We start from the raw sequence: 13,743 nt of genomic DNA, 5'->3' as shown, positions 1-13,743 counted from the left end.
TGCAACTATTGTTGATGGGCCAACAACATTCGCCATTGCCTTTACATACGCTTCCATTTGGATAGCTTGTCCCAAGTCACATCTCACTCCATGCTTCCTGGTCAATGCCTTAAATGGATCTGCAGAACTGTTCACACTTGCTTGGCCAGAACGGTTCGCAGCAACTCCAGTCCATTAACGATTCATCAGCATGTTTATAATATATATATATATATATATATATATATATATATATATATATATATATATATATATATCTTCTTCTTCTTTCGGCTGCTCCCTTTCGGGGTCGCCACAGCGGATCATCCGTATGATCCGCATAGTGATTTGGCACATGTTTTACGCCGGATGCCCTTCCTGACGCAACCCTGGTCACCTCTTACGACACACAGGGATATGGGACACCTATTTTAACTGGGGTATACACCGGCCCAGTACACTGGTACTCATTTCGCCGACCTCGGAAGGATGACAGGTTGAGTCAACCCCTACACACATATATATATATATATATATATATATATATATATATATATATATATATATATATATATATATATATATATATATATATATATATATATCTTTGTGGAGGATCTCTAAGTCTAAGTCTTACTCACGTTGTTGTTCTTGTGGACTTTTTTGTTTCACAGCCTACAGTTTTCATCGAAACTTCCTGAAACTTGGCAGATATATGTAAAAATACCCTGTGCAGACAGTAACCATCTCCGATTTTGAAAATTCCTCCTAGAAAAAAAAGTTATGACGTCAAAATATCTCCGCTAATGGAATCGCCTAAAAAATTCTCAAACTCGGCAAGTTTTTTGAATTCTGTTTGCGGGGATCGAACAGGGCATTAGCAGAGATGAATTACCACACATATGATACATCACTATAACGTCATATCAATTTTTATGACGTCATTCCTATTTTTTGTCATTTTTTGTTTCACAACCCAGAGTTTTCATCGGATCTTCGTGAAACTTGCCATGTATATGCAGAAAGCCCACGTGCAGGCAGTAACCATCTCCGATTTTGGAAATTCTTCCTAGAAAAAATGTTGACGTCATAATATCACCGCTAATCGAAATCGCCTATACCATTATCTCCGAAACTAGGCAAGCTGTTTGAATTTTGTTTGTGGGAATCAAGCCGGGCATTAGTACAGATAATTTATCGCAAACCTGATACATCACAATGACGTCATATTCGTTTTTATGACTTCATCATTAAGAGGACGAGGATCTTTGCTCATTCGAGCTTGTTTACAAACAAAACTGTTCAGTAAGTTTTGCTAATGTAATAAAGGAAAGTGCAATTCACCTGAAGGAAAACAAATGTTGAATAAAATCATGTTTTTACAAAAGCAAACCGAACATTGAAAAAAACGTGGTTTTTAAAGCAACTCGTTTAAAGCAAACAATACTCAGCTCATTCACAATCTTGTGCTATTTAGCACGGTAAACAGGTAAAGGGTCATTAAGCAAAAAAACAAAAAGAATTCAAAACGATATTTTATCGATAATGACACAGGTCGGACGTTGCAAACTAGCCCCACACGGGCGTGTCCACGCCGTGCAGGTAGGTCTCAACACAAAAGGTCTAATTAAATAACAAAAACAAAAAGAAAACAAACAAATGAACCAACTCGGTTCAGATAACCAAAACAAAGCAAAAATACTAATATAACCGGAGTAGGATAACTATAATGATGAATAGTCAAAGCAATTCGAGGAGCAGTGAAAATACGAGGCAAATCATAGTCGTAGTAGTAGTAGTAGGCGTCAAGATAACTGAATCTATAATTGCAGTGAATATAGTCATTTGTGAAGCATCCTTGTCCTATTCTGTCAATAGCAAATACTGCTTTTATCACAAATGTGGATTGAGGATATGATTCTCTGAGAGCAGAAGGTCAGTCATGATGATTTCTTCACATGCTTCGTGAACCAGTATCATACTTTAGGATTATGTTAAGCCTTCTGCTAATGGTATCCGAAGCCCTCGGATGCCACCAACAGTGTGTTGAAGATTTCCTGTATACACACAGAAAGCAGCATCTCATTGACATTTTCTCCTCTGCTCTCATTGATGAGATTGCCATTCCCCAAAGACAGCGTTACTTAATCTTTGTAATTTCATACCACACTGCCAGAACGTCCTCTGCAATTATGAAACCTTACACAATAAAGATAACTACTTAGATTATTATCATAAAGCCTTGGCTTGCCGTATTTAATTGGGAAGGAAGACGTGTATTGGGAAACATGGAAAGAGATGGCAACCTATCCAGTAAGATACTTTTTCCAGCAAATTCATACAATATCACATTGGTATGTAATAATGAACGCATAACCTGACGAGAATGAACAAAAAATATTCATTCCATTGAGCACATTCCAGATGTGAGAAGGAATTCTGATTCTTATGTTCAATACTCTGTTACAAAGTGTTTCTTGGCAAGGGTTATACTGGGTGGTTTACCATTTCCTTCCCAGTAGTAGGTATGGCAGGAATTTGTAATTTGTTCATGGAGCCGGTGACAGCTGACCTACTCTGTGGAGGATACCATAGGATCTTTAACGTCCACCAACTAATGCCGTCAGACAGGGTGCCCAGTTTAATTCCCCTCCGAGGAACAGCGCACACATTGATGAATCACCCTGTCTGCGAAACACCAGGATGACAGTTTATAGCTGGGTCGAGATTCAAACTCAAGCTGGACAGCTTTAAGGCAAGTGTGCGTACCTCAAGGCTGTCCTGCCAGCCTGGGGAATGAATAAAAATATTGATAGGGATTCGACCGAGAATATGTTGGGAAAATAACTTCGGATACCACTTGATGATGGGAGCATAACTTTCAGAGAAACTATTTTATCACAATGTCAATCTTTTACTGACAGACCAGTGATAGAAAGCACCACATCTTGGTCTTTATCCAAAAAAACAAAGTGATGTGGAACTTTCAATGGATGGTAACATGCTTTAGGAACTTACTTGAGCATGAGTCTCATGATGCCTTAAGCGAAGGGTGTCGCACATTGAAAATGGCTTTGTGAATAGAACAGTGAGCATTCAGTTAAGAGAAGGTTATCAATGAGAATGAAAGTATTGTTATGGAAATGACTCCTCAGGGGTTAATAAATTATTTATATAGCATAGTTATTTCATTATTAAGTGTTCAGGATAAGCATCTAAATAATTAAATGTGATATCAGAAATGCATCACTATTTTGTATACTTAGAGACATCGACCCTCTACTTTTGTGTGTCTAAAATTATTTGACCCTTTATTCCATGTTTATACCCTCTGTTATCAGTCTTAAATGTGCTTTTTAGTGTCGCTCGGCCTTCAGCCCTTATTTTAGGTGAGAAAAGACACCTTCGATCACTTCTCAATCGGCCGCAGCAATACCATGTCAGGGTGAGAGTTCATGGAAGCCGCCTTGTCCCTGGACAAAGCCCGTCAGCCATTTATTAATGGTTTATTCATTTATCAATAGCGAGCAAGATGAGAAGAAGGGTGTCACTGATGATGTGCAAGCCAAAGGTAATAAAAGGGTGTAGTGTCAAGATAATGTATGCAGATGCTGGGACCGATCGCCACAAGGTGTACAAATCTGCAGAGCTGCTGAGCGACGCAACACCTCCACCCGGCCAGCTGCGCCTCCCCCCTCGAGTCCTGCATTGTGTGCAGATGCAGCTGGGCTGCCAACCTGTTCCAGTTCCTGCTGTGTCCCGCTAGGCACAGACAGGCTCTTTCTTGTCTTGGGATTTCCCTCTGTCTTTCTCTTGTAGTGTGAATCTGAAGGCCTGAGACATAAACAATCCCGTTTGTAAAGTTTCCCATTTGTCATTGACTCGTAGCAAGTATGATCAGTTTGACCAGTGTTTCTCAACCGGGGTTCCGCAAGAGGTCGCTCGGGGTTCCGCGAGAAACAGTAATAAATAGGCTAATGTATTTTTGAGTAGTTTTTGTTTGATTTAATATTCGTAATTTTACGATACACGTACGGCATATTGTTGGAAACTCCTTGGTTATTATAATAGAGGCTTCAACCTCTTATATTATGTACAATTATAACAACCATAGGGAATGTATTTAACGATGTGTATATGGCGCCAGTGTGAAACCGCCCTCACTGGTTAGTGGACGCCCTGTACGCAGCGGATTCGTGTATCATTGAGTGACTGACTCAAGTACGGGACGCATGCACGGTGTCCATCTATCTTCTCTGTGCTTCCTAGCTGAAGTCTCTCTCTCTCAACGTTAGTTCTTCTGTTTACCTTTATTGCTTCAGCTTTATTTGTTTAAGTTTTGTTGATCAAGTTACATGAGGTGTGTTTTTTAATTGTCAAACAGACTCGGGGTTAACAAACACTTTCAAAAATGACGTTTTCATTAAAAAAAAAAATGTTTTTTTTGTGAATTAAAACCTCGGTGTGAGGTCTCATAAACGAGCAGTATGTTTTTGTTTTTTTTCATTTCCAATAAATATGACAAAAAAGGGAGTCATTTTTTTCCTTAAACCAGGTATCTGAAAAAAAAATATTATATTTACCACGTGAACTACGATAAAAATATAAAAGAGCTCGATATTAATAATGGTATATAATAATTTTTATGTAAGGGTTCCCTGAGACATGAAAACTATTTCAAGGTAAGGGTTCCACAAGGGTAAAAAGGTTGAGAAATGCTGAGTTAAACAGTAAGGGGCTTATTTATTTATCAACCGTTATTGTTATTGCTTCCCCTTTGTTACCCCCTACCCTCCCCTCTCTCCATGCGATTCCTTCCAATACATTATGAAACACTTGGGCTCTGGGTGAATTCTGGTTGCCATGATGGCTTCATCTGGTGGTGCCATTAAATCTGTTAAGGTCATTTGGCTGCTGGAGAAGATTGCGTCGAAGGTTTGCTCAGCCTTATTCGATTGATCACGTGTTTGCCTATTGGCACGACACCAGCCCGCTTTGGGGACTCCAATCTGTACTGTAATGCGGTCTTCAGACACAAATCCAACAGGGGTCCTTGAAACAGGTGACTGTCAAGGTCGCTATAACATGACTCATTAGATTCGTACTGGGCAACTGGAACGACCGGCTGACCATTACAGTATTAAAGATATTATTATCACCAGCATCCAAGGCCAAGCAATAGTAGTGCCTCGTGAAAACAATTTTGGTGCTTTTGGAAGGAAACCAACTGGTCAGGATGGCCTGGAAAGCCAAACGTTACTTGGAGGTTTCCAGGGGTTTCCGAGAGCAATAGGTTATAAAAACTAGCAACATTGACTCCTGCTTTCATCACTCGAATGCACAGATATTTATCATGGCAAATTTCACCCTGCCTTTGGTTATTTTATTAAAATAATATGACATTAATTTTGTGTGATTTTTTTTTATGGTGTTTTGTTGTAACGGTTGATAAAATACAAGCCACTCTTCATTTGATTTGGTTGAAGAGGAATAAGATGAAGAAGAACCAGTCCTTTCACGTCTTCAGACGCATAGGGCTGCCAAAGCAGTTTTTCCTTGACTCGGGGGCACAATCCTGGACGGGTCGCCACTCCGACGCAGTATCATGCTATTATCAGGATGAAAACTTTTCAGCCTCTTTCTCTGATTTACATCAATACATTTGAACAAAACAAATACAGTCAGAGTGATCTAATGAAATTATAATGCATGTTTTTAAAAAGGGATAAAGAATGTGTGCACTTCCATTTAGCTAATCCTTGTTACGAAGGTTTTTTTTTAGCCTTACGGTTTGTTGACAGGTTGCATTCAAAACCTCCCTCTAAAAACTGAATCGATACAAAGTGTATGGGTGTCTGAAAGCCTTAACATTATGCTCTGATGCTGTGTGAGTCAACAGGTGTGCAACAAGATTCTGTTCCTGGTGAGCTTTGTGGGTAACCGTGGTACCTTCACGCGAGGTTGTCACGCCCTTCTCACTGAGCTGGACTTCCTGTACCATGTGTTCTACCTTTTTGTTTGCGCTGGGGCGTTACTCACACATGAGCTCTTGTACAGCCTCCTGGTTAGCACTTTTCTGTTGCTTTAATCATCTTCTTTGATTTTGATGGTCATGCAATGTCATAGCAAATCGAAAGCCGGCCGTACACGACCAATGTCACAAATTCTTCACTCAAGTCACCTCTTGTTTACGTCACAATATCACGGTGGATTTTGACTGGAATGCACCCCTTGAAAATTCTGCATTGTGCAAAAATCACACATACAGTAGATCATCACCGAGTATAGCGTGCTCTACTCAAAGAGCACCAGATAGTGGTGGGTTGCCCAGATAGCTCGGATGGCAGAGCACTGGTATGGTTTACCCAGATAGTTCAGATGGCAGAGCACTAGTATGGCTTACCAGAGTACCTTGGTTTGATTCTTGGTCGGGCCTGTAATTTTTCCACATATATTTATAATGTTGGTTCTATCCTGCTCATTTCTAATTGTGTATATATATATATATATATATATATATATATATATATATATATATATATATATATATATATATATATATATATATATATATATATATATATATATATATATATATCATCCATGTGTGTAAAGCTTTTTCACACCCCAGAAGAGAGAAATTTTAAACTTAGGTTTGTCTGGGATTAAATCACATCTGATAGCGTTTGAGTCAGTGACCAACTACTCAGCTTTGGTGGCTTTTATGCAGTGAACATTTGGGTTTTTTATTTTTATAAAGAGCCCCACCTTCCGGTAGGAGTAAGAAGAAGCAGGACCTTTTTCTTTAAAAAGGACACTTCTGCCACTGCTGTAAAAACATAAATGCACACACACACACTTTGCAAATCATATAGAGAATGATAATCAAAGAAATATAAACATATACAAAAGTATATTGATGAAGCGCACAAGCAAAAGTGATGCCATCAACAACAACAACGTGTTGTAAAAGATCGTTTATTGGTCACTTAATTGTGCATCGTGATTGAGACTCTCACGTCTTCAATTTCTACTGCATGTTTCCCCAGCCTGGATAGCACATGACGACTCGATACAAAAGACGTAACAAAACATTCTGGCTCACACTGTACAATCATCCACAGTGTTTCTATCAATCTGTTTCTTTTACCTATCCCTTAACCTTATCTTCTATATTAATATTTCGGCACGCCCCTTTCTTTGTTCCACCATCAGATTTTTGTTACTGCATGAAATGAAACAAGATTTGGCACATATACTAATGATATTATTGTCTTCCTTAAGAGGCCCCTCAAAATTCGTTTTGATGCATTTTCACAAACTCCAACAGATTCCATTCAAATTCGGTACGATTATGGCTTTTGGTCCAACTTAGGTCATTGGCTGTAAATTTTTTTCCATAACACTTCCGATATTCGGAAAAATCGATAAATCGATATCCCTTATGGGATTTTCCATTCAAATCCACTCAAGTTTAAGGCCTACGGGGGACGCAAATTTCCACTTTGCCCCGGGCGCTGTTTTACCTCCGCTACGCCAAGCTGTTAGGGTTAGGGTTAGTGTTAGGGTTAGGGTTAGCTACCCTAACACTAACCCTAACCCTAACAGCTAACCCTAACCCTAACAGCTAACCCTAACAGCTAACCCTCACCGCTAACCCTAACCGCTAACTGCAACTCTAACCCTAACCGCTAACCCCTAACCGCTAACAGCTATTCAGGAAATTTGCAAGAAAGCCTGGGCAACACCGGGCCTTATTGCTAGCCCGAGCAATGCCGGGCATTACTACTAGTACAGTATATCCCCTATCTTACCTTATCTTTTACCTACCCCTTTTATCCCCTTGTGCCTCACCGAATACCTCACACTAACCCTAAGAGGGAAGACGTTTGTTTGTTTGTCAGTGTTTACAACAGCGCTGTATGAAACAGTACTCCGAGTCCTGCTTCCTCTCCTCCTGTCCGCAAGGACAGACTCTTTGCTTGTTGTGTTTGATATTCTCCTGAAATACATTTGGTATTTGTGGAAACATATGTTTGTTTGATTAAGGAACACAAGATGCCTGTATTATTCACTCCCACGATTGCACCATCAACTCAATAGTTGTATTTGTGGCTATTGCCTCAGTATATTTGCCCTCTGACCACACACCATAGCCAACTTCAGCATCAACATTCATCCGAACCATTACCAAAATGTGAGTTATTGTTTTGCATAATATTTCTTTGTTGCACAATTTTTATTCTTGTCAACGCTTCTCATAACCCCTTGCAGCTCTTTGACCTTGTGTACCGTGAGGAGACCCTGCTGAACGTGATAAAGAGTGTGACAAGAAATGGCCGCTCTATTGTTCTCACAGCCATCCTCGCCCTCATACTTGCATATCTCTTCTCCATCGTTGGATTTCTGTTTTTCCGAGATGATTTTGTACTTCCTATCGACCGACCCCATGGGCACATCCCCCTCCATGATGCGGCTGCTCGGGGTATAAGCCTATGTTTGCTCATACAATATGCCAGATTGTCCAAATTCTGTAAAAATAATTGAAAATGGATTTCAGATAGCCTGGTACTAAGAATTCGAAGTAGCATTTTGGAAATCTGTTTTTTTTTCTGTCACTTTTCCTTTCTACCTTCCACAGTTGCATATCCAACTGACACTTGCAGCTCAGCAGCAGAGAGTTGCTCTACACCTAGTTCCACAGCACGCTACCGAAGCCAGTTTCTACATGATGGTATGTGGAATGGGCAAGTAAAAAAAAAGTCTTCAATTATAATACTGCTATAAGTTCAAAACCCAAATCTGATCCAGGTTCCTCCTGATGGCTCCATCTTTACCTCGTTGGGTTCCTCCTGATGGCTCCAATGTTGTATTTGGTGTTTTATTTTATTCAGGACATTGACAAACTTTATAGACATTTCTTGCAACTGCCTGTTACTTATGGAATCATGGAACATTATGGTATAATTTTCATTCTGCATGCTATTGTCTTACTGCTGATCTTATAGTTTTCCAGACTCGGTGGTGTAATAGTTAGAGCATCCGCTCTGAGTCTGGTCAGCCTGCGGTTAGATTCTGACCCTGGCCGAATTATATCATCTATATATTACTAAAACTCTCATCTTGTATATATGTATGTATGTATGTATGTATGTATGTATGTTCCTGAAATACAGCCAAAACGGTACACAGTAGTGCAAAAATTTTAGGGCCACCTTACTCACCATTCACCTGCGGTGTGCAGTATCAAGTTTCGTTCAAATTGGGCAACAAAAAAAATTATTAAAAAATCAATTCCCGATTCAGTCAAGTTCTCTTCGGGAGTATTTGATTATTGCAAACAACCTCAGCGGTATAGTTCGCTGGAGCTATCTTTTGTTTTTCTTGAAATTATTTATTTTAAAATCTCAAACATTTAGTATCGACAAAGAACAATTAATTTTTAAGCATAAAATAGACATCGCCATTTTGATCTCGTACTTCCGTGTTCATTAATAAATAAAATTGTGTTTAGAAGATTACGCACAATAATTTCTTCGACTTTCTTTTCTCCATTTTTTTCACATTGACGTGCAATATCAAGTTTTGTTCAAATCGGGCAACGAAAAAAAAATCAATTCCCGATTCAGTCAAGTACTCCGGGATTATTTGCTCAATGCAAACAACCTCAGCGGTATAATTCGCTGGAGCTATCTTTTTTTTCCTTTTTTTTTTAAATGCTTTTTTTTTATCAACCGTTGTCACAACGGGAACTCAACAGGTTTATGGGTCATCTAGTAGAGTTTAAAAATGGTTCATGCTGCTTCCTTGCTTGACGCTCAACATTTGAAAAGAATAGAGCACAGACAAACAACCATAGATTGGCAACCATTGCACAGGCTTGATGGGCCGAATGGCGTCATGCTGTGTTGAAAGTCCTTGGAAGGGAACTCGTATTTATTATTTTGGTATTGTCTTCTGCTGCCCATTGATCTTCTTTCCCCTTTTATTTTAATGTGCCTTTTTCTTGGATGATTATTTTTACTTCCTGATTATTTCATTATTGATTTACAGTTTTGATAGTGGAACAGAAATCCAAACTTCTGTAACTCTCACTCCTATCAACACTTTTTGTCAACATTTGCTTGCTAATCTATTGTATTCCTACTGTTCTTGTTTTACAAACCTTGACCTTATGAAGAGTAAAGTCATTGATTACTTGACTTGTTCCTCACTTATTCAATCCACGCTCATCTTTCTCAATGACTCTTTCAGACCCTTCATCAATGACAGAGGGGCTTGAAAGGTCATGTGACACACTGCTGATGTGCATCATCACAGTGCTGAACCAAGGACTGCGGAACGGAGGTGGTGTTGGAGACGTGCTGCGACAACCATCGAAGGATGTGAGAGTTATTATCACCCCACCTTAGCTTGTCCCTGAATTTTGATCCCAAATAGCTTTTCAAATGCAATGTTTCTCATCCACAGGAGCCATTGTTCACAGCTAGAGTTATATACGACCTTCTCTTTTTCTTCGTTGTTATAATAATCGTTCTCAATCTCATCTTTGGAGTCATCATTGATACCTTTGCTGACCTGCGTAGTGAGAAGCAAAAAAAGGAAGAGATTCTGAAAACTACATGCTTCATTTGTGGTACGGCACTCCTCCCCATGACATGAGGATGAAATCAGTGTTCTTTCCACATTATATATTTACGATGAAGATGCGAAACAACCCATATAATGCCTTTCTTGCACCGCTAATCGAGAGTGAATCTGTGCCGTGTTAACTGAATCTCGCTGTGTCCGGAAGGAGATTACTGATGTCGACGTTTGTTGTCTTCACTTTTCATGTGGCTGAGGGGGGGGGGGAAGAGAGAGATATATATATATATATATATATATATATATATATATATATATATATATATATATATATATATATATATATATATATATATATATACACAGTAAGTCCTCGCTTTTCGCAAGGGTTGCGTTCCTGGAAAACCTTATGATAAGCAAAACTGTGTTAAACAAAACATATTTTCCCATAGAAACCAATGTGTTAAAGGGGGGATGTGTTTTTGGCTCGGAATTTTTTGGACATAAACACAAATAAACAAAACACACTCCTCGAGTAGTGGTGACTTACCCCGAGGCTGGAGGAACGGAGTTGATTGCGGTGGACAAGTCACACTTGTGGAGTGGCAGAATCGTCCCCCTCTTCACTTGACACTGTGCTGTCACTTTCTTCACCATCCGGAACGGTCTCTTGGCAGCTGGTTGAAGGAGCATCCTGGATGTTGGATGGAGTTGGTGCTGCATCTTTTGGCTTGAAAATGCATGGAGAGTGGGCTGGATGGCTTTCTTTTTCTTTGCTGCATAAAGTTCCTTGTAGCAACAAAGGGCATCATTAACAACACTGCTAAAATCAGTGCTCCTTTCAAGATTTGGATCTTGCTCGATAACAAATTCTATGGCACTTTCAAACAAGCTGAGGATTTGGCTGAGGTTTTTCATGGTGAGATGCTTGGATGAAGGTGTCACAGCATCTTCTTCTTCCTCAAGAGCCCACTGCTGTTCCAACTCCATAAGATCTTCATTGCTTAAGGGTTCTGCATAAGACTCCAGTAAGTCATCCACGTCCTCTTCGTCAACCTCTTCAAAACCAGCCTCCTGCGCCAGGTCTACAATTTGACTTGTAATCAAGGGAACATCAGCAAACCCCGTGAAATTGTGGACACACTCAGGCCACACTTTCTTCCACACAGCGTTCATTGTGGAGGCGCTCACCTCCGCCTACGAATCCTTCATGTTTTCCAAAGCCATTTTTATGTTGTATGTTCGCCAAAACTCCTTGATTGATAGCTTGTCCTTATCACTTTTTTTGATAAGCTGCAGCATGGTATGCTTAACATAATAGGCTTTAAAAGCAGCAATAACTCCCTGATCCATAGGCTGTAAAAGTGAGGTAGTATTTGGTGGTAAAAATACTACCTGCACGTTTTCACACCAGTCTTCCATTTGCTGAGGATGGGCAGGAGCATTGTCTACAAGCAGCAAAGATTTGTTGTCAATGTTGTTCTCCTTGGAGATACTTCTCAACATGATTGAAGAAGTAATTGATCACGTAATCGTGGGTCAATGCCCTAACAAACTACGCGCTTTTTCTTGTATCACAGCAAGACATAAAGGCATGCGACATTTAGTTTGATCTTCTATCCACACACATAATAAACGCTCCATGTTGTGCATGGCACCATCTCTCATTCTCGTTAGTGTCGTTGCACTCGAACTGGTCGCAATCTGTGATATTTTCTTTATCTTTGCCGAACTTTGAACGATCGAATGTACAGTCGATGCAGCGATTGCTGCGCGCGGCCGATTTCCGTTGTCCCTTCACCTCGTTCATGTCTTTTAATTATATCCAATTTCACCTTCAATGTGACAGCCTTTCGTTGTATCTTGAAACGAGGTGTGCTCGGCAAAAGACTTGCGGGTCACTTGGGATTCATACTGGAAGGTATGCAGGCGAGCGTGAAGAGAATACGTACAGTACAGCATACAGTACATGCGCAGTAAAGTGAAAGTGTGTTTATGCGCATCCTGTGTGATTGTTGTTTTTTGCAGGCAGTTTGAAACTTTTTTTTTGCGTTTTTCCTTGCAATGACATTACGATAGGCATAAAATATTTGTGATAATTGAAAAATTGGTTATTAAAACTAAATTACGAATAATCGAAACTACGATATGCGAACTTCCGGTTAGCGAGGACTTACTGTATATATATATATATATATATATATATATATATATATATATATATATATATATATATATATATATATATATATATATACATATATAATTTAATTTGTTTAAAGGGTTTTGGAGAACTTTCAGACCGAGATGTTTGAACGGTTCTAGGAGAAAATCTGAAATGATCAGTGAATTTTACTGAAAGTAAAAACAAAAAATGGAATGTAGAATCGCAAATTGTTTTTGTCCACGTTCATTTCTTCTTTTTTATCTTGCCAAAACGAAGTTTTTGCAAGATATGTTAGTCAGCTTGTATGTTTTTTTATTATCTTGCCAAAACGAAGTTTTTGCAAGATATGTTAGTCAGCTTGTATGTTTTTTTATTATCTTGCCAAAACGAAGTTTTTGCAAGATATGTTAGTCAGCTTGTTTTTATTTTTGTCTGTAATCACGTATAAAAAATTCTGCAGAGCACAGTTATCATTGGAAATTTTTGTAACTTCGCATATTAGAGGCCAATAAAGGTCCCTTTCAGCGCATAAAATTTTGAAGGTCAAAGGTCAAGGTCACTTTGTCGCAAATCAGGGGAGTCGACAAAACCCTTATTTTTTGAGTAATTTTGATCGGATCGTCTTCAAACTTCATGGGAATATAGGTCATGGTCTGGTGCTCAGCTGATTAATTTTTGGTGGCGATTGGCTTTGACCTTCATATGTTTTTTTTTTGTTTGTTTTTTTGTTTTTGGTCTGTAATCACGTATAAATCACTCTGCAGAGCACAGTTATCATTGGAAATTTTTGTAACTTCGCATATCAGAGGCCTATAGGAGGTCCCTTTCAGCGCATAAAAATTTTGAAGGTCAAGGTCAAAGGTCAAGGTCACTTTGTCGCAAATCAGGGGAGTCGACGAAACCCTTATTTTTTGAGTAATTTTAATCTAATAGTCTCCAAACTTTATGGGAATGTAGTATATGGTCTGGTGCTCAGCTGATTAGTTTTTGGTGGCGATTGGCCTTGACCT

The 13,743-nt window shown here is 39.2% G+C and overlaps 1 protein-coding gene across 1 annotated transcript in view; it reads left to right on the top strand.

The window, feature by feature from the left end:
• The window catches only part of LOC147018114 (inositol 1,4,5-trisphosphate-gated calcium channel ITPR1-like), a 489,954-nt gene that overhangs the window by 423,505 nt on the left and 52,706 nt on the right, over positions 1-13,743 (top strand). Inside the window, exons 54-58 of the mRNA XM_085900071.1 lie at positions 5,879-6,043; positions 8,254-8,464; positions 8,621-8,713; positions 10,234-10,364; positions 10,450-10,615. Coding sequence (XP_085756197.1) covers positions 5,879-6,043; positions 8,254-8,464; positions 8,621-8,713; positions 10,234-10,364; positions 10,450-10,615 — 766 coding nt within the window. The remainder of the gene's footprint in view (positions 1-5,878; positions 6,044-8,253; positions 8,465-8,620; positions 8,714-10,233; positions 10,365-10,449; positions 10,616-13,743) is intronic.

Source organism: Eptatretus burgeri, chromosome 10 (assembly GCF_056783735.1).
Source record: "Eptatretus burgeri isolate ZD-2024b chromosome 10, Ebu_testis_v1, whole genome shotgun sequence".
Classification (NCBI taxonomy): domain Eukaryota; kingdom Metazoa; phylum Chordata; class Myxini; order Myxiniformes; family Myxinidae; genus Eptatretus; species Eptatretus burgeri.
The sequence above is the reverse complement of the archived record's forward strand: the minus strand, read 5'-3'. Positions and strand labels throughout refer to the sequence as shown.